Source organism: Cherax quadricarinatus, chromosome 32 (assembly GCF_038502225.1).
Source record: "Cherax quadricarinatus isolate ZL_2023a chromosome 32, ASM3850222v1, whole genome shotgun sequence".
In the NCBI taxonomy this organism is placed as follows: domain Eukaryota; kingdom Metazoa; phylum Arthropoda; class Malacostraca; order Decapoda; family Parastacidae; genus Cherax; species Cherax quadricarinatus.
This window is the reverse complement of record NC_091323.1, coordinates 29,388,618-29,413,844: the sequence shown is the minus strand read 5'-3', so window position 1 is coordinate 29,413,844 and position 25,227 is coordinate 29,388,618. Positions and strand designations below refer to the sequence as shown.

The 25,227-nt window shown below is 41.5% G+C and overlaps 1 protein-coding gene across 7 annotated transcripts in view; it reads right to left on the bottom strand.

The window, feature by feature from the left end:
* Nucleotides 1–25,227, bottom strand: part of by (focal adhesion protein tensin) — an 830,704-nt gene that overhangs the window by 22,146 nt on the left and 783,331 nt on the right. For 6 of the 7 annotated variants that reach the window (XM_070090572.1, XM_070090566.1, XM_070090565.1 and 3 more), the window contains one exon: nucleotides 4,260–4,701. In XM_070090572.1, coding sequence (XP_069946673.1) covers nucleotides 4,260–4,701 — 442 coding nt within the window. Of the gene's footprint in view, nucleotides 1–988; nucleotides 2,481–4,259; nucleotides 4,702–25,227 lie in introns of those variants that run through there. The other variant, XM_070090570.1, reaches the window with a different exon arrangement.

The window sequence follows — 25,227 nt, the reverse complement described above, 5'->3', positions numbered from 1 at the left end:
ATAAAGCTAGGGATCCTTAACCTACAACCATAATTACCATACAAAAATACACTGCAAAGTCGGTGTTTTAAACCAAAAACACGGTCGGAGTTTTTTTTCTCATGCACTGCGTCATGCAGGATTTTTTTTATACTGCACACACTGACCCCTCAGACCCATTCTCTCATATGTTGGCCTACCAGCTTTCTTCTGCAAGATTGGAAGCTACTAGAACTTTGGCGTAATATTATGGCACCAACACTGGCTTGCAAGCTGTAATATTACAGCACCGACAGTGAAAGGGTTAATCACAAGCACAGATCTGAAATCCCATGGTACAGCTCTCAGCGGTCCAATTTTTTACCCCAGAAGTTGCACCGTATTACATAGTTGAATTTTATGGAATGTTAGTCGAAAATATGCTGCAATTTTCCAATAGTGTAACGGAAAAAATGTGGTAAAGGAACCTGTATTAATTGATAGTCTTTTTTTTTTTTTTTTTCAACAAGTCGGCCGTCTCCCACCGAGGCAGGTGACCCAAAAAAAGAAAGAAAATCCCAAAAGAAAATACTTTCATCATCATTCAACACTTTCACCACACTCACACATTATCACTGCTTTTGCAGAGGTGCCCAGAATACAACAGTTTAGAAGCATATACGTATAAAGATACACAACATATCCCTCCAAACTGCCAATATTGATAGTCTATTGTATATATATGTTCGTACATACATGCATAGTGTGACCTAAGTGTAAGTAGAAGCAGCAAGACATACCTGAAATCTTGCACGTTTATGAAACAGAAAAAAGACATCAGCAATTCTATCATCATGTAGATAAATGGTTCAGAGAACCGACAAGTTGATAAATTAGACATGTGCAACACTTGGGTATCTTTAATGGTATCTTTATCATTAAAGATACCCAAGTGTTGCACATGTGTCTAATTTATCAATTCTACCATCATGTAAAACAAATACAGGTTTCCATTTTACACTCACTTGGCAGGACGGTAATACCTCCCTGGGCAGCTGCTGTCTACCAACCTACTATGTACCTATAATTGAGACATATGTGGAGGAAAAAAAAGTTACATATGGGTTGTTACATGGATTGTAAATGCTGCAGCAAGGAGGAGGCTGGAAGCACTGGAGATGTCTAAGGGCAATGTGTAGTGTAAATGTCATGCAGAGAATTTGGAGTGTGGAAATTAGGTGGTGTGGAGTTATTAAAAGATTATTCACAGGACTGATGAAGGACTTTTGAGGTGGTTTAATCAGTTAGAGAGAATGGAGCAAAATAGGATGACTTGGAGGGTGTATAAATCTGCAGTGGAGGGGAGGAGAGGTAGGGGTCATCCTAGGAAAGGATGGAGGGAGGGAGTAAGAGAGGTTTTGGGTGCAAGGGGCTTGGACATGCAGCAAGCATGTGTGAGCATGTTAGGTAGGAGTAAATGGAGAGCAATGACTTTTGGGACCTAACGAGTTATTGGAGTGTGAGAAGGGTAATATTTTTTGTAAAGGGATTCAGGGAAATCGGTTAGCCGGACTTAAGTCCTGGAGGTAAATAGTACAGTGGAACCCCAGATTTCGCAAACACCGGATATCGGATGTTTCAGATTTAGAACACTTTTTTGAGGGAAATTTTACTCCGGATTTCGTACCTTATCCCGGGAATCGTATGCATCAGACGCATCCGCCCGCTGGGACGCTGCTTCAGTCTGGTTCTGTCACTGGTTGAGTGAGCATTCATCCAAAACATTTAAATTTTTGTGCTTGTTTATTGATTGCAACTGCGAAATAAGCCACCATGGGCCCAAAGAAAGTTCCTAGTGCCAGCCCTTTGGTAAAGAAACTGAGAAACACGATAGAATTCAAGAAAGAACTCATAGCAAAGTACGAAAGTAGAGGAGGAAGAGAGAGGGGAGAATGTGTCTTCTTCAGTGATTCTACGATATGTACAATATTAAAGCAGCATGAGTTGATAAAGGCTATAGCACCAGCCAGCGATACAGTGTAGCATTAAGAGTGCAGCAAGTAAGTTAAGCGATTAAGCGACAGAAAAAGAACAACACAAAACTAACTCCTCCAATGTTGTTTGAGGTTTATAGGGCCACTGACAACCTACACCACCCTGCCTATCATCCACCACCCTAAACCTCTGCTAGCATCTCCTCCAAGGTAAGTATGTACTATAGTATACATACAATAACCACTTTATTTCTTTACATTATTATGTTTTTATACAATACTTCTTATTTATAAATTATGTACATTGTCATATTGAAGTATTTTGTCCTGTCTCCAAACAATAAATTCTCCTCCCTCTTCGCCATTTTCCATACGCCAACTTCGTTTCTCGTATGTTTCGGATTTAGAATGACCTTCTGGAGTGGATTAAGTACAAATCCCGGGTTCTACTGTACAATGCCTGTACTTTGAGGGGTTTGGAATATTGGCTGTTTGGAGTGACATCTAAACTGTTGTATCCAAGTGCCTCTGCAAAGACAGTGATTATATGTGAATGATGGTGAAAGTGTTGAATGATGGTGAAAGTGTCATATCAGAGTGTCTTAAACTGTCCTATCTGAGCACCTCTACAAAGACAGTGATTATAAATAACAAAAGGCACAATACTGTGACTGGAACAATACACAAATAACCCGCACATAGAAGAGAGGAGCTTTGACAATGTTTCGGCCAGACTTGGACCATTTACAAAGTCACCCTAACAAAAAGGAGAGAAGGAGAGAGTATACATAGGCCAGCAGACAGGGACGGGACAAGAGGGTCATAGGAAAGGAAGAAGAGTAGTGGTAGAGGTAGTAGTAGTAGTAGTAGTGGAGTCAGTCAAAGACTAAGAAAGAGAAGCACTGCAAGGGACCTAGGGGCCCACAAAGGGTAGGAACTAGGAACAAGAACACAGAGGGGAGAAAAAATAAATAAAAATGGATCAAACACCCAAGGCAGAAGAAAAAAGAAAACCCAAAGGAGAAAGAGGAAAGAAGAAAAGGGCAGAGAGAGAGAAGGGGAAAAGGAATCAGGTTAAGTCATGGGTGTTCTGAAGTTTGGAGCATTTTACAATGTAACAGGAAAGGAAGGCATCCATAGAGACAAAGCCAGGACTAAGATCCATACAAGGAAAGTTGTGTATAAGGGAGGATTCAACCATACGGCAACTGTGAAAGTTAGAAGTAGGCTAGACCAGTTAATAGGATGACTGTGATCTCTGACATGACAAAAAAGAGCATTGTTGGTGTTGGCAAGCCTAACACTACTTTTGTGCTCCCTGAGTCTGTCAGAATGAGAATGGCCAGTTTCTCCAAAGAACTGAAGAGGGCAAGAGGAACAAGAAATAGAGTAGACACAAGGAACATCTGTAGAGGGAGGAGAGGTATGAACTAGATTGGTGCAAAGAGTGTTAGTCTGGCGAAAAGTAAGTTTGACGTCAAAGGAACGGAGAGAGTGGTTGAGATTAGAAAGACTGGAAATATAGGGAAGGCAGAGGACAGGAGAGTTCCTAGGAGTAGACAGTCTGGGAGAGAAAAAAGTCTGTTTAGCAGATGAGAGGGCAGAGTCTATGAAATGGGAAGGATAGCCAAGATGGGAAAATGAATTATGAAGAGTGGAAATTTCTGATTCAAGGAACTGAGGATCACAAATGTGGAGAGCACGAAGATAGAGGGAAATGTGAACACTTTTCTTGACAGTGGAAGCATGATAAGAAAAGTAGTGAATGTACATGCCACTGTGCATAGGCTTACGGTACACGGTAAAAACAAAACCTGTATCTGAGCAGTAGACATGAACATCAAGGAAAGGAAGCAAGGAATAAGATTCCTATTCAGCTTTAAACTTAATGGAAGGGGAAAGATTATTAAGGGCATCAAGAAATAGTTGGAAGAGATTAGAGTCATAAGGTCAAAGAGCAAAGATGTCATCTACATAGCGAAGCCAGAGTGAACAGCGCAGGAGATAGAGAGCCCTATATATACTCCTTCCTTCTCTCCTTTTTGTTAGTGTGACTTTGTAAATGGCCCAAGTCAGACCAAAATGTCATAAGCTCCTCTCTTCTGTGTGCGGGTTACTTGTGTACAGTGATTATGTGTGAATGATGGTGAGAGTGTTTCTTTTTGGGTCACCCTGCCTCGGTAGGAGATGGTTAACGTGTTAAAAAAAAAAGGAAAGAAAATTGCAAATTGTTATGTTAATGTTTTCTTAAGCAAAATATGGAGGTTTGCATTAATAAGATAAAGGATTAAGATAATTATAACTTACAGAGATCCAAGTGCAGCCCCTTCTTCACTCTTGTGTGTCCAGCGCCTATCATCAGGATCTAGGCCACAATGAGAGATAGTATTTACTGGGTAATGTCGACGGAAGAACAGTTTCCTCTCATTGTCTGTTAGAGTAATACCCTGTGCAGAAACCTTGAAGTGAACAACTGTTGGCATTATCTTTGAAGCCAACATAAGACTGACAGCACGTTTCACAGCCTGGGGACCAGTGAGGCTTTCAGTATCTGCTGAGTGTAAGTACATGACATTGCATGCTGCCCCTTGTTGCAGAAGTTGTGTAGTAGAACTGCTCCCACTACTTGTGCTAGCACCACTGTCTACAGTATCTGCTGCACCTGCTGGATCCTTCTCGGGAAGCATCAAGCGACATGGAAGAGCTAGAGCTGTTATGGAGTGTTGATATACTAGAGCAGACAAGGAACCTGCAAAATATTTAGCATATGTTTATAAACCAACTTGTATTCTTTTACCAAATCTGCTGTCTTCCACCAAAGAAGGGAAACCAAAATAAGGAAACACATTCACTGTCATCCATAGAAGTGTAGAGGCATCATAATTCAGATGACACTGATAAGCAACATTCATGAATTCCTTATGTTTCCTTGCTGACACTCCAACAGCATGTAAAACCCTGAAAACCACTTGTTTCTATTCCAATTTAGCATACACATGCTTGCTGGATACTCAAGTCTCTACCATTTTTAATCTTCACTCCCATCTTACCTGAGATAACCCCTATCCCCTCACCATGGATTCATACAGCCTTTTTATCATCTGAGCCTGTTCCATCCATTTTAAATAGCCAAAAAATCTCAACAATCTCTGCCCTCTAGATTATACCTTTCATGACCCCACACCACCTAATTTCTGCACTCCTATATCTCTGCATAATATTCATACCACACACTGATGTAAAAACATTATATCTCCACTGCCTCCAGCCTCTCCTTCACTGCACTACTTAAAGACAGTGCCTCATATCCATTAACCTTTTTGCCTCCACAGATACATTTTTTTTCACAGATGCCTCAGCACACCACCTACCTTCCCCCTTCCCCTTCATCAGTTTTACAGTTTACTTTATCTTTTGGGGACCCATCTGCTGACACATCCACTTCTAAATATCTAAATACATTCCCTTCTTTCATACTCCTTCGAATATGATATTCAATATTTCAGTGCCAAAACTTTTTGATATTCTCATCACCTTGATCTTGTCCATGAGTACAGTATACCAGTACATGTATATACATTCCTGGTAAAGAAAACTTAATATAAAGACATTAAAATACCCACCCCTATTCTTTTTCGTAGCTACCTTCAATTTCAAAGGGTGCCGTGATACTGGTGAAATGCTTTTGATCCAAAGAATTTGAGGCAACCTTGCCTTTTTTAGAGCAAACCTGATACTCTTCCATTCCACAAGCAATGTATGACATCTACATATTAATCATTTTCTCATATAATAGTAATGACAACAATATAATAATAATCTATTTGAATCTGTGCTTTACTAGTTATTGAAAGCCTTTAAATTATCACATTTTAGAACATACATAATACACAAGATCCGTCAACTGTACTGGGGTTTAGCAGGGTCAAAGTGGTCATGTATACAGGAGGGATTGGAGGACTGCTGTTAGGGAGGTGGAGACCAAATGGTGGAGGGGTGGGGGCAGGAGCTGGAGGCTGGTGTTGGGAGGTGGCAGATGCTGACTGATGGAGGGTTGTGGTGGGGCACAGGCTGGAAGTAAGAAGGCAGCGTAATGGTGACTGTGTGGGTGACAGTATCAGTGGCCCTGTGTGGATGATGGGTGGCTACATGACTAGGTGTGTGGATGAAGTATTAGGGTGTGTGGGCTGTGATAGCATTGATAAGGTACAGAGAGAGTGAGAGAGTGTGTACTCACCTAGCTGAGGTTGCAGGGGTCGAGTCCTAGCTGCTGGCCCTGTGTGTGTGTGTGAGAGAGAGAGAGAGAGAGAGAGAGAGAAAGAGAAAGAGAGAGAAAGAGAGAGAAAGAGAGAGAGAGAGAGAGAGAGAGAAGAGAGAGAGGAGAGAGAGAAGAGAGAGAAAGAGAGAAGAGAGAAGAGAGAGAGAGAAGAGAGAGAGAGAAGAGAGAGAGAGAGGAGAGAGAGAGAGAAGAGGAGAGAGAGAAGAGGAGAGAGAGAGAGAGAGAGAGAGAGAGAGAGAGAGATATGGAGTGTATGAGAGTGTATGTGTGTGTGTACTCACCTAATTGTGGTTGCAGGGATCAAGTCATAGCTCCTGGCCCCACCTTTTCATTGGTTATTACTAGGTCCACTCTCTCCTTGCTCCATGAGACTTATTGTACCTCTTCTTAAAGCTATGTATGGTTCCTGCCTCCACTACATCACTTCCTGACAACTCTATGACTGAAGAAATACTTTCTAACATCACTGTATACCTGGAGAGGGTTTTGGGGGTCAACACCCCCGCGGCCCAGTCTGTGACCAGGCCTCGCAGTGGATCTGGACCTAATCAACCAGGCTGTTACTGCTGGCTGCATGTAGACTGACATATGAACCACAGCCCAGCTGGTCAGGTACTGACTTTAGGCACCTCTCCAGTGCTTTATTGAAGACAGCCAGGCGTCTACTGGTAATCCCCCTTATGTATGCTGGGAGGTAGTTGAACAGTCTTGGGGCTCCTGACACTTATTTGTGTTGTCTCTGAGCGTGCTCGTGGCGCCCTTGTTTTCATGGGGGGGGGGGGGCATTGTACCACCTGCTGTGGCTTACATCTGTGTCTATATCAGATATAAAGATGAGGAACAGAATGGGAACAAGTACTGTGCCTTGTGGAACAAAACTTTTCACTCTGGCTGTCTCAGACTTTACTCTGTTTATTATTACATTTTGTGTTCTAGTTGTTAGGAAGCTATAGATCTATGTAACTTTTCCTGTTATTCCTCTTTCATGCACTTTGTGCACTATTACACCTTTACACTTGTCGAAGGGCTTCGGAAAGTCTGTGTATACTACATCTACATTTTGTTTGTCCTCTAGAGCATACAGGACCTTGTCGTAGTGATCCAGTAAATGGAACAGGCTGTGACTCATCGGAGTCTTCAACTCCCAATTGTGACCCCTTGTTGCTATGTCCCATCTCTGGAGCATCTTGTCTCTGTCTATCTTGTTGATTCCTCTCAGTATTTTACATGTCATTATTATGTCCCCCCGTCTCTCCTTTCCTCCAGTGTCATTAGGTCGAGTTCCCTTAACCTCTCCTTGCAGGACATGTCCTTTAGCTCTGGGACTAGCCTCTCTGCAAACCTTTGCACTTTCTCTAGTTTCCTGATGTGCTTGACCAGGTGTGGGTTACAAACTGGAGCTGCATATTCCAATATGGGCCTGACGTACATGGTGTACTGGGTCCGGAACAATTCCTTACTGAGAAGCCGGGATGTTAACCTTAGGTTTGCTAGTTGCCCATGTGCTGCAGCAGTTATTTGGCTGATGTGCACCTTGAGAGATGTGCTCGGTATTATACACACTCCAAGATCCTTTTCCTTGAGTGAGGTTTGTAGTCTTTGGACCCCTAGACTGAAATCTGTCTGCAGTCATCTCTGCCCTTCCTCAGTCTTCATGACTTTGCACTTGGTGGTGTTGAACTCTAGGAGCCAGTTGTTGGACCAGCCTGTAGCCTGTCCAACAACTGGCTCCTCTGAATTCTCCTCATTAACTTCATGTCGTCTGCAAACAGGGGCACTTCTGAGTCCATTCCTTCCATCATGTCAGTCACATAGTATACCAGAAATAGCACCGGTCCTAAGACTGACCCCTGTGGAACCCCTCTCGTCACAGGTGCCCACTCTGACACCTCATGATGTACCATGACTCGCTGATGCCTTCCTGTCAGGTATTCTCTGATCCACTGCAGTGCCTGCCCTGTTACAGCTGCCTGGTCCTCCAGCTTTTGCACTAATCTCTTGTGTGGAACTATGTCAAAAGCCTAATTACAGTCCAAGAAAATGCAACCTACCCACCTCTTTCTCTCTCTCTCTCTCTTCCCATAGAACTCTAGTAAATTTGTGACACAGGATTTCCCATCTCTGAATCTGTGCTGGTTATCATTTATAAGCTCATTCCTTTTTAGGTGGTCTACCACTCTTCTTCATGACTTTGCTTACATGTCAGTGACACTGGTCTGTAGTTTAATGCTGTGTGTCTGTCTCCTTTTTTTAAAACTGGGACTACAGCTAGCCCTCCACTTTCGTGAGCTTCGAACATTCGCGAATGTCCAGCCGCCCAATCATATTTACCAAACAAATGCGGGTAAAAAGTACGGGAAAATGATTCCTGCTGCATCCCTACTACCCTCCCTCTTACCCCCTCAGCCAGCAGCCCACCAGTCCGCCACTCAGTCATTGTCCAGTTGCTGTTCGCGTCAGTCAGTGCTGCACATATATCTTGGAACTCCCTACTACCCTCCCTATTACCCCCTCAACCAGCAGCCCACCAGTCTGCCACTCACTCAGTCATTGTCCAGTTACTGTTTGCATCAATCAGTGCTGTGCATATATCTCGCAACTTGTGCGTTTGTGTGTCCTACCACGTGTGTTTGTGTATCCTACCATACATGTGTGTATGGTAGGACTCATCATGCCATGCAGTTACACTCCATATAATCACCTCCGTTCAAATGTCATCAGTAACTGCATGGCCATCATCACCATCATCATCGTGAGTATTTTGATTGTTCATTATTTGTTATTAAACCATAACATGTACATGTATAGTATAATATTTTACAATGTTTTAATGTGTTTTATGATTGTTCGTAGTTCAATGGGTTAAGGAAGTAGTATTGTTAGGCTAGGTAAATGCTATTATTACATTTCCCTACAATATATTTGCGCATCAAAATAATCACGAACACTACAGTATTATTATATTTCCCTACATCATATTTGCGCACCAAACATTCATGAATTTTCAAGATTCGCGAGGTTCTTGATCCCCTAACTCTCACAAATGTGGAGGGCCTCCTGTACATTTGGTGTCTTCCATACCTCAGGTAGTCACCCTGTTTCAACAGATGTGTTGAAGATTGTTGCTAAGTGGTACACAGAGTGCCTCTCCTTCTCTCAGGACCCATGGAGAGATATTATCTGGCCCTATCATCTTTTAGATATCTAGTTCACTTAGCAGCCTCTTCACCTCCTCCTTGGTTGTATGTATCATGTCCAGCACTTGTTGGTGCATCCCACCTCTCCTCTTTCCAGAGTCCTTTCTGTCTCCACTGTGAATACTTCTTTGAGTCTCATGCTGAGCTCCTCTCATGCTTTAAGGTCGTTTCTTGTAAACTCTCCTTTTTACTTCTTCAGCCTGATTACCTGGTCTTTGACTGTACTGTACAACAGCTTCAGGCCAGACTTGGCTTTCACTGCTATGTCATTTTCATATTGTCATTGGCCCTCCCTCATTACCTGTGCATATTCATTTCTTGCTCTTTGATGACTCTCCTTGTTCTTCTGGGTCCTTTGCCTTCTATAATTCTTCCATTCTCTAGCACACTGAGTTTTAGCCTCTCTGCACCTTTGGATGAACCAAGAGTTCGTCCTGGCCTTCTCATTATGTCTGTTGCCCTTGGGTACAAACCTCTCCTCTGCTTCCTTGTATATTTTTGTCACATATTCCATCATCTTATTTACTGTTTTTCCTGCCAATTCTCTGTCCCACTGGACCTCATGCAGGAAGTTCCCATGCCTGTGTAGTCCCCTCTCTTGTGGTTTGGCTTCATCCTTCCTGCCTCCCTCCCCAATTGTAACTCTACTATGTATTCGAATCTTAGACCCACATGATCACTAACTCCGAGGGCCCTTTCTTATGTAATGCCCTCAATATTTTCACTGCTCAAGGTGAAAACTAGGTCCAGTGTTTTTGGTTCATCCTCTCCCCTCTCTCTGGTAGTGTCCCTAACATGTTGATGCATGAGATTTTCAGCACCACCTCCACGTTTCAATGCCCCCCATGTGGCTCCAGCTTTTCCAAGTCAATTTCTTTGTGACTGAAATCACCCACAACCAGTAGCTTTGCCCGGCCCACATGGGCCCTTCTGGCTACTTCAGCTGGTATGTCAACCATCTCTCTGTTACTCTCATCATATTCTTGTCTTGGCCTCTGCTATTCTGTGGTGGGTCATACATCACCTCAATCACCATCTTGGGACCTCCAGTTCTGAAGTGTTCCTATTATGGAGTCCCTTGCTTCTCTGTCTCCTCTCTGCAACTTCTCAAAATCCCATTGGTTTTTGATGAGCAGTGCCACTCCTCCACCCCCACCTATTCCCTCTGTCTTTCCTCAGGATTTGATATCCAGTTGGAAAGATGGCATTTGTTATCATTCCTGAGAGCTTGGTTTCTGTGAGGGCTATGATGTCTGGTGATGCTTCTGTGATTATTTTGTCCCAATCCTCCCACTTATTATACAAATGCTTGAACTAATATACAAAGCCCTTGATAAAAATGAATATCTTCTGGGGCTCTTCATTGACCTATGAAAAGCATTTGATACAGTGGACCACAATCTCCTGCACCTAAAACTAAATCATTGAGGCATCAGAGGACATTCCCTCGATTACCTAAAATCTTATCTTAACAACAGATATCAGTATGTATATGCAAATGGAATCAACTCCACTATCCAGCCAGTAGCTGTCGGAGTGCCCCAGGGTAGTGTCCTAGGCCCACTCCTTTTTCTCATCTATATCAATGATCTCCCCAATGCATTCAAACTCATTAAATCAGTTCTATTTGCATATGACACTACTTATGTCTACTCCCACTCAAACCCAGCTATACTTAGAAACAACGTAAACAACAAGCTGCTAAAAATATATAATTAGATGATGACCAACAAACTCACTCTCAACATAGACAAAACATACTTCATGCTGTTTGGAAACAGAGCCTTAAATATCCAACTTAATATATTGATAAATGGTTCCCCTATTTCAAGACACACTGAGGGTAAATTTCTAGGTCTTCTCCTTGACTATAATCTTAAATTTCATTCCCATATCCAACACATATTCAAGAAAATTTCCAAATCAATACTATGTACCCCAAATGACACTCCTTACCCTATTCCACTCTTTAACCCTTTCACTGTCGGTCCCATAATATTACGGCTTGCAAGCCAATGTCAGTCCCGTACTACTACTACTACGACAAAATTCTAGCGCCTTCAAATTTGGTGGAAGGAAGCTGGTAGGCCTACATATGAAAGAATGGGTCTGGGTGGTCAGTGTGCGCAGTATTAAAAAAAAAATCCTGCAGCACACAGTGCATAATGAGAAAAAACTGACCGTGTTTTTTGTTTAAAACAGCGACTTTGCGGTGTATTTTTGTATGGTACGTATTTATGGGTGTATTTTCATTTTTTTGGTCTCATTGATAAAATTGAAGATATATTACAGTAATAGAGATGATTTTGATTGGTTTCATAATGAAAAGTACCTTAAAATTGAGCTCAAAGTAGCAGAAATGTTTGATTTTTGCTGATGTTCAAGAGTAAACAAATGATGTCACCGTCCAGTATGTGTCCAACTGGCCACTCTAATATGCAGTCATGAATGGGTTGACATTATTTATACAATTATTACAATAATGCAGTAGTCTGCATAACAGTAAATCTTCTATTTTTTGTGGGAATAAAAATTCAAAATGAAAAGCAAGAGTAATAAAAGAGGGGCCTGGAGACACGATTAATCAACAGAGAAAATGTTATTTTAGTGCCAGAAATATCTGCCTTGTTTATTTTGGACCCTATTTTGAAATTGCCATCTTCTGAAATTTGTGTGAAATTGGCCAAATTACCAATTTCTGCCCACTTTATTGGGTAGTTGAAATTGGTAAATGGGTGGTTTCTTGTACTCAAGTGATTGAACAAATGGAGTTTTAGTGAAATATCTATGATTTTGGTCAACTGGAACAATAGAATTTGCCGAAAATAGGACTCAAAGTGGGCAAAATCGCCAATGCGTAAATATCACGAAGACTGCTAACTTCACGAGAGTGTAATGCCATAAGTTTTCCATCAAATTTTGTACTTTTGGTGTCATTACCATTGGGAAAAGATTCTCTATCATTTCACAAGAAAAAAAAAATATTTTTTTTTTGAATTCTTCGACAGAGAGCAAATTTGTGAGCAGGGGTCTTGACAGTCAAGGGGTTTGACTGTCAAGACACCAAAAGTACGAAATTTGATGGAAAACTTATGGAATTACGCTCTCACGAAGTTAGCGATCTCAGTGATAATTACGCATCGGCGATTTAACCCACTTTGAGCCCTATTTTCGGCCAATTCCATTGTTCCAGTCGACCAAACTCATAGCTATTTCTTTAGAACTCCATTTGTTCTATCGATTGAGTACAAGAAACTGCCCATTTACTGATTTCAACTACCCAATAAAGTGGTCACAAATTGGCAATTTGGCCAATTTCACGCAATTAAAAAAGATGCCAATGTCAAAATAGGGTCCAGAATGAACAATGCAGACATTCCTGGCACTAAAATAACATTTTCTCTGTTCATCAGTCATGTCTTCAGGCCCCTTTTATATTACTCTTGCTTTCTATTTTGAATTTTTATTCACACAAAAAATTGAAGATTTATTGTTATGCAGACTACTGCATTATTTTATCTTAATAGTTCTTGGTCTTATTACTTTTCCTTTTATATCCATGGGGAAGTGGAATAAGAATCTTTCCTCCGTAAGCCATGCGTGTTGTAGAAGTCAACTAAAATGCCGGGAACAATGGGCTAGTAACCCCTTTTCCTGTAAAGATTACTAAAAAGAATAAGAAGAAGAAAATTGTCAAAGTGGGAAGTCTGAATGTGCGTGGATGTTGTGCAAATGATAAGAAAGAGATGATTGTGGATGTTATGAATGAGAAGAAACTGGATGTCCTGGCTTTAAGTGAAACAAAGCTGAAGGGGGTGGGAGAGTTTCAATGGAGAGGAATAAATGGGATTAGGTCAGGGGTTTCAAATAGAGTTAGAGCTAAAGAAGGAGTAGCAATAATGTTGAAGGATAAGCTATGGCAGGAAAAGAGGGACTACAAATGCATAAATTCAAGGATTATGTGGAGTAAAATAAAGATTGGATGTGAAAAGTGGGTTATAGTAAGCGTGTATGCACCTGGAGAAGAGAGAAGTGTAGAGGAGAGAGAGAGATTCTGGGAAATGTTGAGTGAATGCATGGGGAGTTTTGAATCAAGTGTGAGAGTAATGGTGGTTGGGGATTTCAATGCTAAAGTGGGTAAAAATGTTATGGAGGGAGTAGTAGGTAAATTTGGGGTGCCAGGGGTAAATGTAAATGGGGAGCCTTTAATTGAGCTATGTGTAGAAAGAAATTTGGTAATAAGTAATACATATTTTATGAAAAAGAGGATAAATAAATATACAAGGTATGATGTAGCACGTAATGAAAGTAGTTTGTTAGATTATGTATTGGTGGATAAAAGGTTGATGGGTAGGCTCCAGGATGTACATGTTTATAGAGGGGCAACTGATATATCAGATCATTATTTAGTTGTAGCTACAGTTAGAGTAAGAGGTAGATGGGAAAAGAGGAAGGTGGCAACAACAAGTAAGAGGGAGGTGAAAGTGTATAAACTAAGGGAGGAGGAAGTTCGGGCGAGATATAAGCGACTATTGGCAGAAAGGTGGGCTAGTGCAAAGATGAGTAGTGGGGGGGGTTGAAGAGGGTTGGAATAGTTTTAAAAATGCAGTATTAGAATGTGGGGCAGAAGTTTGTGGTTATAGGAGGGTGGGGGCAGGAGGAAAGAGGAGTGATTGGTGGAATGATGAAGTAAAGGGTGTGATAAAAGAGAAAAAGGTAGCTTACGAGAGGTTTTTACAAAGCAGAAGTGTTATAAGAAGAGCAGAGTATATGGAGAGTAAAAGAAAGGTGAAGAGAGTGGTGAGAGAGTGCAAAAGGAGAGCAGATGAAAGAGTGGGAGAGGCACTGTCAAGAAATTTTAATGAAAATAAAAAAAAATTTTGGAGTGAGTTAAACAAGTTAAGAAAGCCTAGGGAAAGTATGGATTTGTCCGTTAAAAACAGAGTAGGGGAGTTAGTAGATGGGGAGAGGGAGGTATTAGGTAGATGGCGAGAATATTTTGAGGAACTTTTAAATGTTGAGGAAGAAAGGGAGGCGGTAATTTCATGCACTGGCCAGGGAGGTATACCATCTTTTAGGAGTGAAGAAGAGCAGAATGTAAGTGTGGTGGAGGTACGTGAGGCATTACGTAGAATGAAAGGGGGTAAAGCAGCTGGAACTGATGGGATCATGACAGAAATGTTAAAAGCAGGGGGAGATATAGTGTTGGAGTGGTTGGTACTTTTGTTTAATAAATGTATGAAAGAGGGGAAGGTACCTAGGGATTGGCGGAGAGCATGTATAGTCCCTTTATATAAAGGGAAAGGGGACAAAAGAGATTGTAAAAATTATAGAGGAATAAGTTTACTGAGTATACCAGGAAAAGTATACGGTAGGGTTATAATTGAAAGAATTAGAGGTAAGACAGAATGTAGAATTGCGGATGAGCAAGGAGGCTTCAGAGTGGGTAGGGGATGTGTAGATCAAGTGTTTACTTTGAAGCATATATGTGAACAGTATTTAGATAAAGGTAGGGAAGTTTTTACTGAATTTATGGATTTAGAAAAGGCATATGATAGAGTGGATAGAGGAGCAATGTGGCAGATGTTGCAAGTTTATGGAATAGGTGGTAAGTTACTAAATGCTGTAAAGAGCTTTTATGAGGATAGTGAGGCTCAGGTTAGGGTGTGTAGAAGAGAGGGAGAATACTTCCCGGTAAAAGTAGGTCTTAGACAAGGATGTGTAATGTCACCATGGTTGTTTAATATATTTATAGATGGGGTTGTAAAAGAAGTAAATACTAAGGTGTTCGGGAGAGGGGTGGGATTAAATTATGGGGAATCAAATTCAAAATGGGAATTGACACAGTTACTTTTTGCTGATGATACTGTGCTTATGGGAGATTCTAAAGAAAAATTGCAAAGGTTAGTGGATGAGTTTGAGAATGTGTGTAAAGGTAGAAAGTTGAAAGTGAACATAGAAAAGAGTAAGGTGATGAGGGTATCAAATGATTTAGATAAAGAAAAATTGGATATCAAATTGGGGAGGAGGAGTATGGAAGAAGTGAATGTTTTCAGATACTTGGGAGTTGACGTGTCGGCGGATGGATTTATGAAGGATGAGGTTAATCATAGAATTGATGAGGGAAAAAAGGTGAGTGGTGCGTTGAGGTATATGTGGAGTCAAAAAACGTTATCTATGGAGGCAAAGAAGGGAATGTATGAAAGTATAGTAGTACCAACACTCTTATATGGATGTGAAGCTTGGGTGGTAAATGCAGCAGCGAGGAGACGGTTGGAGGCAGTGGAGATGTCCTGTCTAAGGGCAATGTGTGGTGTAAATATTATGCAGAAAATTCGGAGTGTGGAAATTAGGAGAAGGTGTGGAGTTAATAAAAGCATTAGTCAGAGGGCAGAAGAGGGGTTGTTGAGGTGGTTTGGTCATTTAGAGAGAATGGATCAAAGTAGAATGACATGGAAAGCATATAAATCTATAGGGGAAGGAAAGAGGGGTAGGGGTCGTCCTCGAAAGGGTTGGAAAGAGGGGGTAAAGGAGGTTTTGTGGGCGAGGGGCTTGGACTTCCAGCAAGCGTGCATGAGCGTGTTAGATAGGAGTGAATGGAGACGAATGATACTTGGGACCTGACGATCTGTTGGAGTGTGAGCAGGGTAATATTTAGTGAAGGGATTCAGGGAAACCGGTTATTTTCATATAGTCGGACTTGAGTCCTGGAAATGAGAAGTACAATGCCTGCACTTTAAAGGAGTGGTTTGGGATATTGGCAGTTTGGAGGGATATGTTGTGTATCTTTATATGTATATGCTTCTAAACTGTTGTATTCTGAGCACCTCTGCAAAAGCAGTGATAATGTGTGAGTGTGGTGAAAGTGTTGAATGATGATGAAAGTATTTTCTTTTTGGGGATTTTCTTTCTTTTTTGGGTCACCCTGCCTCGGTGGGAGACGACCGACTTGTTGAAAAAAAAAAAAAAAAAAAAAAAAAATAATGTCAACCCATTTGTGACTGCGTATTAGAATGGCTAGTTGGACACTTATTGGACAATGACGTCATTTGTTTACTCTTGAACATCAGCGAATTCGAAAATTTCCGCTACTTTGAGCTCAATTTCAAGGTCCTTTTCATTGTGAAACCAATCAAAATCATCTCTATTTCTGTAATATGTCTTCCATTCTATCAAATGATACCAAGAAAACAAGAATACAGCCATAATTACTATATAAAAATACACCTCAAAGTCAGCGTTTTAATACAAAAACATGGTCGAAGTTAATTTTTTCTCATTATGCACTGCGTGCTGTAGGATTTTTTTTATACTGCGCACACTGACCACAGAGACCCATTCTCTCACATGTGGGCCTACCAGTTTTCTCCCACTTGATTTGAAGCCTCTAGAATTTTGGAGCATAAATACGTCAAAAACACTGGCTTGTAAGGTGTATATATATATGACTGAAACAGTCAAAGGGTATAATCCCTACCTCACCTATGATATTTGTGCCTGGGGATCAACCACAGCCAGCCATCTTAAACCTTGATAACCCAACAAAAAGCTGCTGTGCAGATGATTACCAGCTCCTGTGCTAGACAGCCCATCCCACCACTTTTCAAAAGCCTGAACTTGTTAAATATACAAGGCATACACTCATATTATTGTGCCTGCTACATATACAGAACATTAAACTCCAACATAAACTGTAATAGGCTATATAGAAATAAAGTATTTTTTTTTATGTTGCTGCAGCACTGTTTTGGGCATTAGTTTCACCTTGTTTAGAGGCTCTATGGTGTCGCCCCTTGATGGTGTCACCCGAAGCGGCCCGTTCCCCCCCCTTACAACACCACTGCATAAGGCACTCTTCGACATCCCTCGTGTCAGTCTCACACTATGCAAAAATGCAATGCACACAAAAGGCCTGAAGATCTGGAACTCGCTACCTGAATTGGTAAAGGATCCCCTGACTACATATAAATTTAGGACTTTGCTTAAAAATCATCTCATCTCTCAATACTAACCAAACCAACCAACACAACTTCTAATCAATTATGTGACCTCTAGTCAATTCACCATCTGTCAATCCATGAAATATTACTGCTTGAACCATTAATTGTAATACTGTTTATATGATGTGCAACTTCAAGATTATTATTCTTATAAACCTCCACCTTGACCATCTCGCATTAGTATTAAGATTAAATAAGATTTTAATAAAGTTACCCACTATTATCTTGTCTAGATTTAAGTATGTAGTTATTATGTATGCACTAGGATTAGTCTGCCTGAAATGCCCCACCATGATAGTGGCTTTCTTTGTACTTAGCAAACCAAAATTGTAATTACGCATTGTAAGCTTCACAAAGAAATGAATCTTTTTATTCATTATACCATCAGCATTGGTGTACCATACCTTCAGTTTCCTCTCCAACACTGTATTCTGGGGGTGGGTCCTGGCAGGGTGCTATGGATTCTACTGCATACTGTGGGGTGGGGTGGGGGGTTGTGAGTGTAGGGTGTGAGTTTGGCTGAAGGGTTTTGAGGGTGGTTCCGTGGGTGTTTGTGCACTCTGCTCCACTCGACTCTGGTTGTTCTCTATTGACTCTAGCGTTGTCTCTCTTGCCCCTTTTGTCTCTGTGTTCTCTCTCTCAGCTGTTGACATTCTGTCTTGGTCTAGGAATGCCCTCCTGTATGCTGTTGATTCCTTTAGCTGTGGTTTCAACTGCAGGATCCTGTCCCACACCATTTCTGTCATGAAAATCAGGTTGACTGGCCAATTTCTCTCCATCAAGTACCCCCATATTCTCTGAAGATTTATTAGCTCAGACATATCCTCCTCCTGTCCTATTTGTTTGATAAATTCAATCTCGTTTTATTTTTCCACCATCTTTCATCATAAGTTTTCCCTTTGTTCTCCTGAAGCCCATGGATAAAGACTGACCTCTCCTTCTCCTCATCCCTTTGCTTTTCCTTCCATGTTTCTGGGTCCCGTTTATACAAAGCCATTGCCTCCTATATTAGTTCCTGTACCTCCTGGTGGCCTGGTCGTGCCTCTGCATGGGGCCTGTTTCCTCTGCCTGTGCCCCCCTTACATCTGTCTGTTACCCCCCACACATACTGCTGTCCCTGTGTGTGTGTGTGTGTGTGTGTGTGTGTGTGTGTGTACTCACCTATTTGTGGTTGCAGGGGTCGAGACATAGCTCCTGGCGCCGCCTCTTCACTGATCGCTACTAGGTCCTCTCTCTCCCTGCTCCATGAGCTTTATCATACCTTGTCTAAAAGCTATGTATGGTTCCTGCCTCAACTACGTCACTTGTCAGACCATTCCATTTCCTGACAACTCTATGACTAAAAAAAATTCCTAACATCTCTTTGACTTATCTGAGTCTTAAACTTCCAATTGTGACCCCTTGTTTCTGTGTCCCATCTCTAGAACATTTTGTCCCTGTCCACCCTGTCAATTCCTCACAGTATTTTGTAAGTCATTATCATGTCTCCCCTAACTCTCCTGTCCTTCAGTGTTGTCAGGCCAATTTCCCTTAACCTTTCTTTGTAGGACATTCCCCTTAGCTCTGGGACTAGTCTTGTTACAAACCTTTGCACTTTCTCTAATTTCTTGACGTGCTTGACCAGGTGTGGATTCCAAACCGTTGCTGCATACTCCAATATGGGCCTGACGTATATGGTATACCGAGTCTTGAATGATTCCTTACTGAGGTATCAGAACGCTATTCTTAGGTTTGCCAGATGCTTGTATGCCGCAGCAGTTATCTGATTGATGTGCGCCTCAGGAGATGTGCTTGGTACTATACTCACCCCATGATATTTTTCCATGAGTGAGGTTTGCAGTCTTTGGCCACCTAACTTTCACCTTTGATATACCTTTGAAGAGTTTCGAGAGTTTCTCTACTCTCTGAGCCCGGCCATGGGCCAGGCTTGTCTGGTGCTTGCCTGGTCAACCAGGCTATTGCTGCTGGAGGCCCGCTGCCCCACATATCCATCACAGCCTGGTTGATCTGGCACCTAGTGAAGATACTTGTCCAGTTTCCTCTTGAAGGCTTCTACACTTGTTCCAGCCGTGTTTCTGATATCTTCTGGTAAGATGATGAATAGTCTGGGACCCCGGATGTTGATACAGTGTTCCCTTATTGTCCCCACTGCACCCCTGCTCCTAACTGGGTTTATTTTACACTTCCTCCCATATCTCTCACTCCAGTATGTTGTTATGGTAGTGTGCAGACTTGGGACGAGGCCCTCGAGTACTTTCATGTATCTCTCTCTCTCTCCATTATATGAGTACACGTTCAAGACATGAAGGCGTTCCCAGTAATTTAGGTGCCTTACTGGCTCAATGTGAGCCATAAACGATCTCTGTATTTGTTCCAGCTCCGATATTTCTCCTGCTCTGAACGGGGCTGTCAGCACTGAGCAATATTCTAAGCGAGGGAGCACTAGTGATTTGAAGAGTGTCACCATCAGCATTATTTCCCTTGTTTTGAAAGTTCTCAGTACCCACCCCGTCATCTTCCTGGCTGTCATGATCTTTGTCTTGTTATGGTCTTTAAAAGAAAGGTCAGCTGACATAATTATTCCCAGGTCTTTTACGTGTTCCTTTTGTTCTATTTGGTTATTCTCTTGAGTTTTGTATATAGTGTTCCTTTTGAGTTCTTCAGTCTTTCCATACCTAAGCAGCTGAACTTATCACCACTAAAGGTCATGTTGTTCTCCACTGCCCACTGGAAAACCCTGCTTATGTCTTCCTGTACTTTTTCAGTGTCCTCTACCGTAGTGACTTTCATGCTTATTTTAGTGTCATCTGCAAATGATGATACAAAAGTGTGCTGGGTGTTTTTATCTATGTCTGCTATGAGGATGAGAAACAGCAGAGGTGCCAGGACAGTGCCTTGGGGCACTGAGATTTTGACCTCGCTGATGCTGGATCTTGCCCTGTTCACTACCACTTTTTGTGTTCTGTGTGTTAGGAACCCAAAAATCCATCTGCCTACCTTCCCCGTAATGCCCACGAACCTCATTTTGTGTGCTATCACTCCATGATCACATTTGTCAAACACCTTTGCAAAATCTGTGTAAATCACATTTGCGTTTTGGTCGTCTTCCAATGCGTCCGTAATTCTGTCATAATGGTTCAGCAGTTGTGACAGACACGATCGTCCTGCTCTAAAACCAAGCTGGTTCGGGTTATGTTGGTCGTATTTGTAATCTGCCGTCTCACATCTCTTTCTAATATTTTTATGATGTGAGAGGTTAGGGCTATTGGTCTGTAATTTTTAGCTAGTGCTCTACTACCTCCCTTATGCAAAAGAGTTATGTCTGCACTCCTTAAGGCTTCTGGTATTTCACCTACATGTAAGCTCTCTCTCCAAAGAATGCTGAGTGCTCATGCTAATGGTACTTAACACTTCTTTATAAATAGAGCATTCCATGAATCTGGTCCAGGTGCTGAGTGAGTGGGCATGTTGTCCATTTCTTTTTTGAAATCTATGGCATTTGTATTAATGTCAGTTAGTTGGTCTGTGCAGCCTTCTTCTGGAGTGAAAAATATTTCTGCATTGTCTACCTTGCTGTCATTTAGTGGGTTGCTGAACACCGACTCATACTGTTCCTTTAGGATTTCACTCATTTCCTGTTCATCATCAGTATATGAGTCTCCTCTCAGTAGTGGTCCAATACTACAGGCAGTTCTTAGTTTGGATTTTGCATAGGAATAAAAATATTTTGGGTTTCTTGCAATATCCTGTATGTCCCTTTATTCCCTTTATACTTCTTGTGTTAGGTATGACATCCTAAGTTTTTGCTCTAGTTCAGTGATCTCTTGTCTAAGCCTATCTTTCCTCTTCTGAAGCATATTTGTGTTTTTAAGCAATTCAGTAACCCGTTTTCTTCTGTACCATCTCCTACACTCTATCTTTATATCTGATCTCCTTCTGGGTTTCCTCAATGGTACGTGCTTCATACATACCTTGTGTGCTTCTCCAGGCACTGGTGGGGATTTAGAGTGCTCATGTCTGCCTCCCAGGATATGTCTGATAGCTCTTGATTTATTTTTTCCGACTCAATTCTTTGGTTGTTAAAATTAAACTTACTGAACACCCCATCTTTAACATTAGTGAGGCAGTTCCTTAACCCTGAGTTAATACTCGTTTGAACTTCTATGATGGTGTCATCAGAGTATATTGTCTTTGTAACTGTTATGTAGACTATACTCTGTCTGAGTCTTCTTTGCCCTTACCCGATCTTCATGACTTTGCATTTGGCATGGTTAAATTCAAGGAGCCAGTTGCTGGACCAGGCTTGTAGCCTGTCCAGGTCTCTTTGTAGTCCTGCCTAATCTTTCACCAATTTAATTCTCCTCATTAACTTCACATCACCTGTAAACAGGGACACTTCTGAGTCTATCCCTTCCATTCTGTCATTCACATACACCAAAAACAGCACAGGTCCTAGGACTGACCCCTGTGGAACCCTGCTCGTCACAGGCACCCACTCTGACACCTCGTCACGTACCATGACTCGTTGTTGCCTCCCTGTCAAATATTCTCCTATCCATTGCAGTGCTCTTCCTGTTATGTGTGCCTGATTCTCTAGCTTTTGCATTAACCTCTTGTGAGGAACTGTGTTGAAGGCCTTCTTGCAGTCCAAGAAAATGCAGTCTATCTACCCATCTCTCTCTTGTGTCTTACTTCCATTACCTTGTTATAAAACTCCTGTAGGTTTGTGACACAGGATTTACGTTCCCTGAAACTGTGCTGGTTGCCATTTTTAAGCTTGTGTCTTTCTAGGTACTCAACCACTCTCCTCCTGATGATCTTCTCCATCATTTAGCATATTATAAACGTCAGTGACACAGGTCTGTAGTTTAATGCCTCGTGTCTGTCTCCTTTCTTAAAGACTGGGACTACATTTGCCATCTTCCGTACCTCAGGGAGTTGCCCAGTTTCAATGGATGTGATGAAGATTTTTAAGTGGCACACACAGCATCTCTGCTCCCTCTCTAAAGACCCACAGAGAGATGTTGTCTGGTCCCACTACCTTTGAGGTATCAAGTTCACATAGCAGCTTCTTCACCTCCTCGGTTGTGCGTATTTCATCCAGCACTTGTTGGTGTATCCCTTGTTGGTGTACCTCCCTATTCTGACTTCCTGGGGTCCTTCCTCTCTCCACTGTATATACTTCTCTCAATCTCATGTTAAGCTTCTCACATACCTACCTCTTGGTCATTTCTTGTGAACTCCCCACCTTCTTTCCTCAGCCTGATTACCTGGTGCTTTACTGTTGTTTTCCTCCTGATGTGGCTATACAACAGCATCAGGTCAGACTTGACTTTTGATGTTGTGTCATTTTCGTATTATTGCTAAGCCTTCCTTCTTTATTATTATTTTTTTTTATTATTAATACATAAGCCGATTCCCACCAAGGCAGGGTGGCTCGAAAAAAGAAAAACTTTCATCATCATTCACTCCATTACTGTCTTGCCAGAAAGGTGCTTTATACTACAGTTATAAAACTGAAACATTAACACCCCTCCTTCAGAGTGTAGACACTGTACGTGTACTTCCCATCATCAGGACTCAAGTCCTGCCTACCGGTTTCCCTGAATCCCTTCATAAATGTTACTTTGCTCACACTCCAACAGCACGTCAAGTATTAAAAACCATTCGTCTCCATTCACTCCAATCAAATATGCTCACGCATGCTTGCTGCAGGTCCAAGCCCCTCACACACAAAACCTCCTTTACCCCCTCCCCCTCACCTTTCCTAGGCCGACTCCTACCCTGCCTTCCCTCCACTACAGATTTATACACTATCGAAGTCATTCTGTTTCGTTCCATTCTCTCTACATGTCCGAACCACCTCAACAACCCCTCCTCAGCCCTCTGGATCATAGTTTTGGTAATCCCGCACCTCCTCATAATTTCCAAACTATGAATTCTCTGTATTATATTCACACCACACACTGCCCTCAGACATGACATCTCCACTGCCTCCAGCCTGCTCCTTGTTGCAACACTCATCACCCATGCTTCACACCCATGTAAGTGTTGGTATAACTATACTCTCATACATTCCCCTCTTTGCTTCCATGGACAGTGCACCACTCACCCTTTTCCCCTCATCATTTCTATGGTTCACCTCATCCTTCATAGACCCATCTGCTGACTTGTTCACTCCCAAATATCTGAATACATTCACCTCCTCCATACTCTCTCCCTCCAATCTGATATCCAATCTTTTGTCACCTAATCTTTTTGTTATCCTCATCACCTTGCACTTTCCTATATTCATTTTTAACCCTTTGAGGGTCGACAGGCCCTCTCCGAGACTCGTTCTCAGGGTCAGCCAAATAAAAAAAAAATAATAATTTTTTCTTATGAAAAGATAGAGAACCTTTTCCTGATCATAATGACACCAAAAGTATGAAATTAAATGGAAGACTTATGGAATTATGCTCTCGCGAAGTTAGTGGTCTCGGTGATGTTTACGCAATTTTGCCCACTTTCAGTCCCATTTTTGGCTAATTCCACCATACTAGTTGACAAAAAACATGAATATTTCGCTAGAACGCCATTTTTTCTATCGAATGAGTGCAAGAAACCACCCATTTACCAATTTCAACTATCCAGTACAGTGGTCAGAATTTAGCAATTTTGCCAATTTTACACAAATTTCAAAAGATGCCAATTTCTGAATAGGGTCCAGAATAAACAAGAAAGACATTCCTGGCACTAAAATGACATTTCCTCTGTTCATTAGTCACGTCTCAAGGCCCCTCTTACATTCTTTTGCTTTCCAATTTGAATTTTTATTCTTACAAAAAAATAGAAGATTTACTGTTATGCAGACTACTGCATTAGTGTAAAAAATGGTATAAATAATATTGGCGCACTTACGAAAGAACATTAGACTCACCAGTTGACGTGTATTGGACGCTTGGCATGATTTATTTACTTTTGAACTTTGGTAAAAATCGAACATTTCTGCTATTTTGAGCTCAATTTCAAGGTACTTTTCATTGTAAAACCAGTCAAAATCATCTCAATTACTGTAACATGTCTTCCATTCAATAAAATGAGACCAAGAAAACTAGAATACAACAATAAATACCATACGAAAATACAGTACAAAGTTGCTGTTTTATTCCAAAAAACGGTCAAAGCTTTTTTTTTCTCATTATGCACTGTGCTGCAGGATTTTTTTTATACTGTGCACACTGACCACATAGACCCATTCTTTCATATGTAGGCCTGCCAGCTTTCTCCCACTAGATTTGAGGGCGCTAGAATTTAGGCGTACTAGTACGTCAAAAACCCTGGGTCGTAAGCCGTACTAGTACGGCCGAAACTCTCAAAGGGTTAGTTTTCTTCTTTTACATACCCTACCAAATTCATCCACCAACCTCTGCAACTTTTCTTCAGAATTTCCCAAAAGCACAGTGTCATCAGCAAAGAGCAGCTACAACAACTCCCACTTTGTGTTTGATTCTTTATCTTTTAACTCCACACCTATTGCAAAGACCCTAGCTTTCACTTCTCTTACAACCCCATCTATAAATATATTGAACAACCACGGTGACATCACACATCCTTTTCTAAGGCTTACTTTTACTGGGAAATAATCTCCCTCTCCTACATACTCTAACCTGAGCCTCACTATCCTCGTAAAAACTCTTCACTGCTTTCGGTAACCTACCTCCTATATCATACATCTGCCACATTGTCCTCCTATCCACTCTGTCATACGCCTTTTCTAAATTCATAAATGCCACAAAAACCTCTTTAGCCTTATCTAA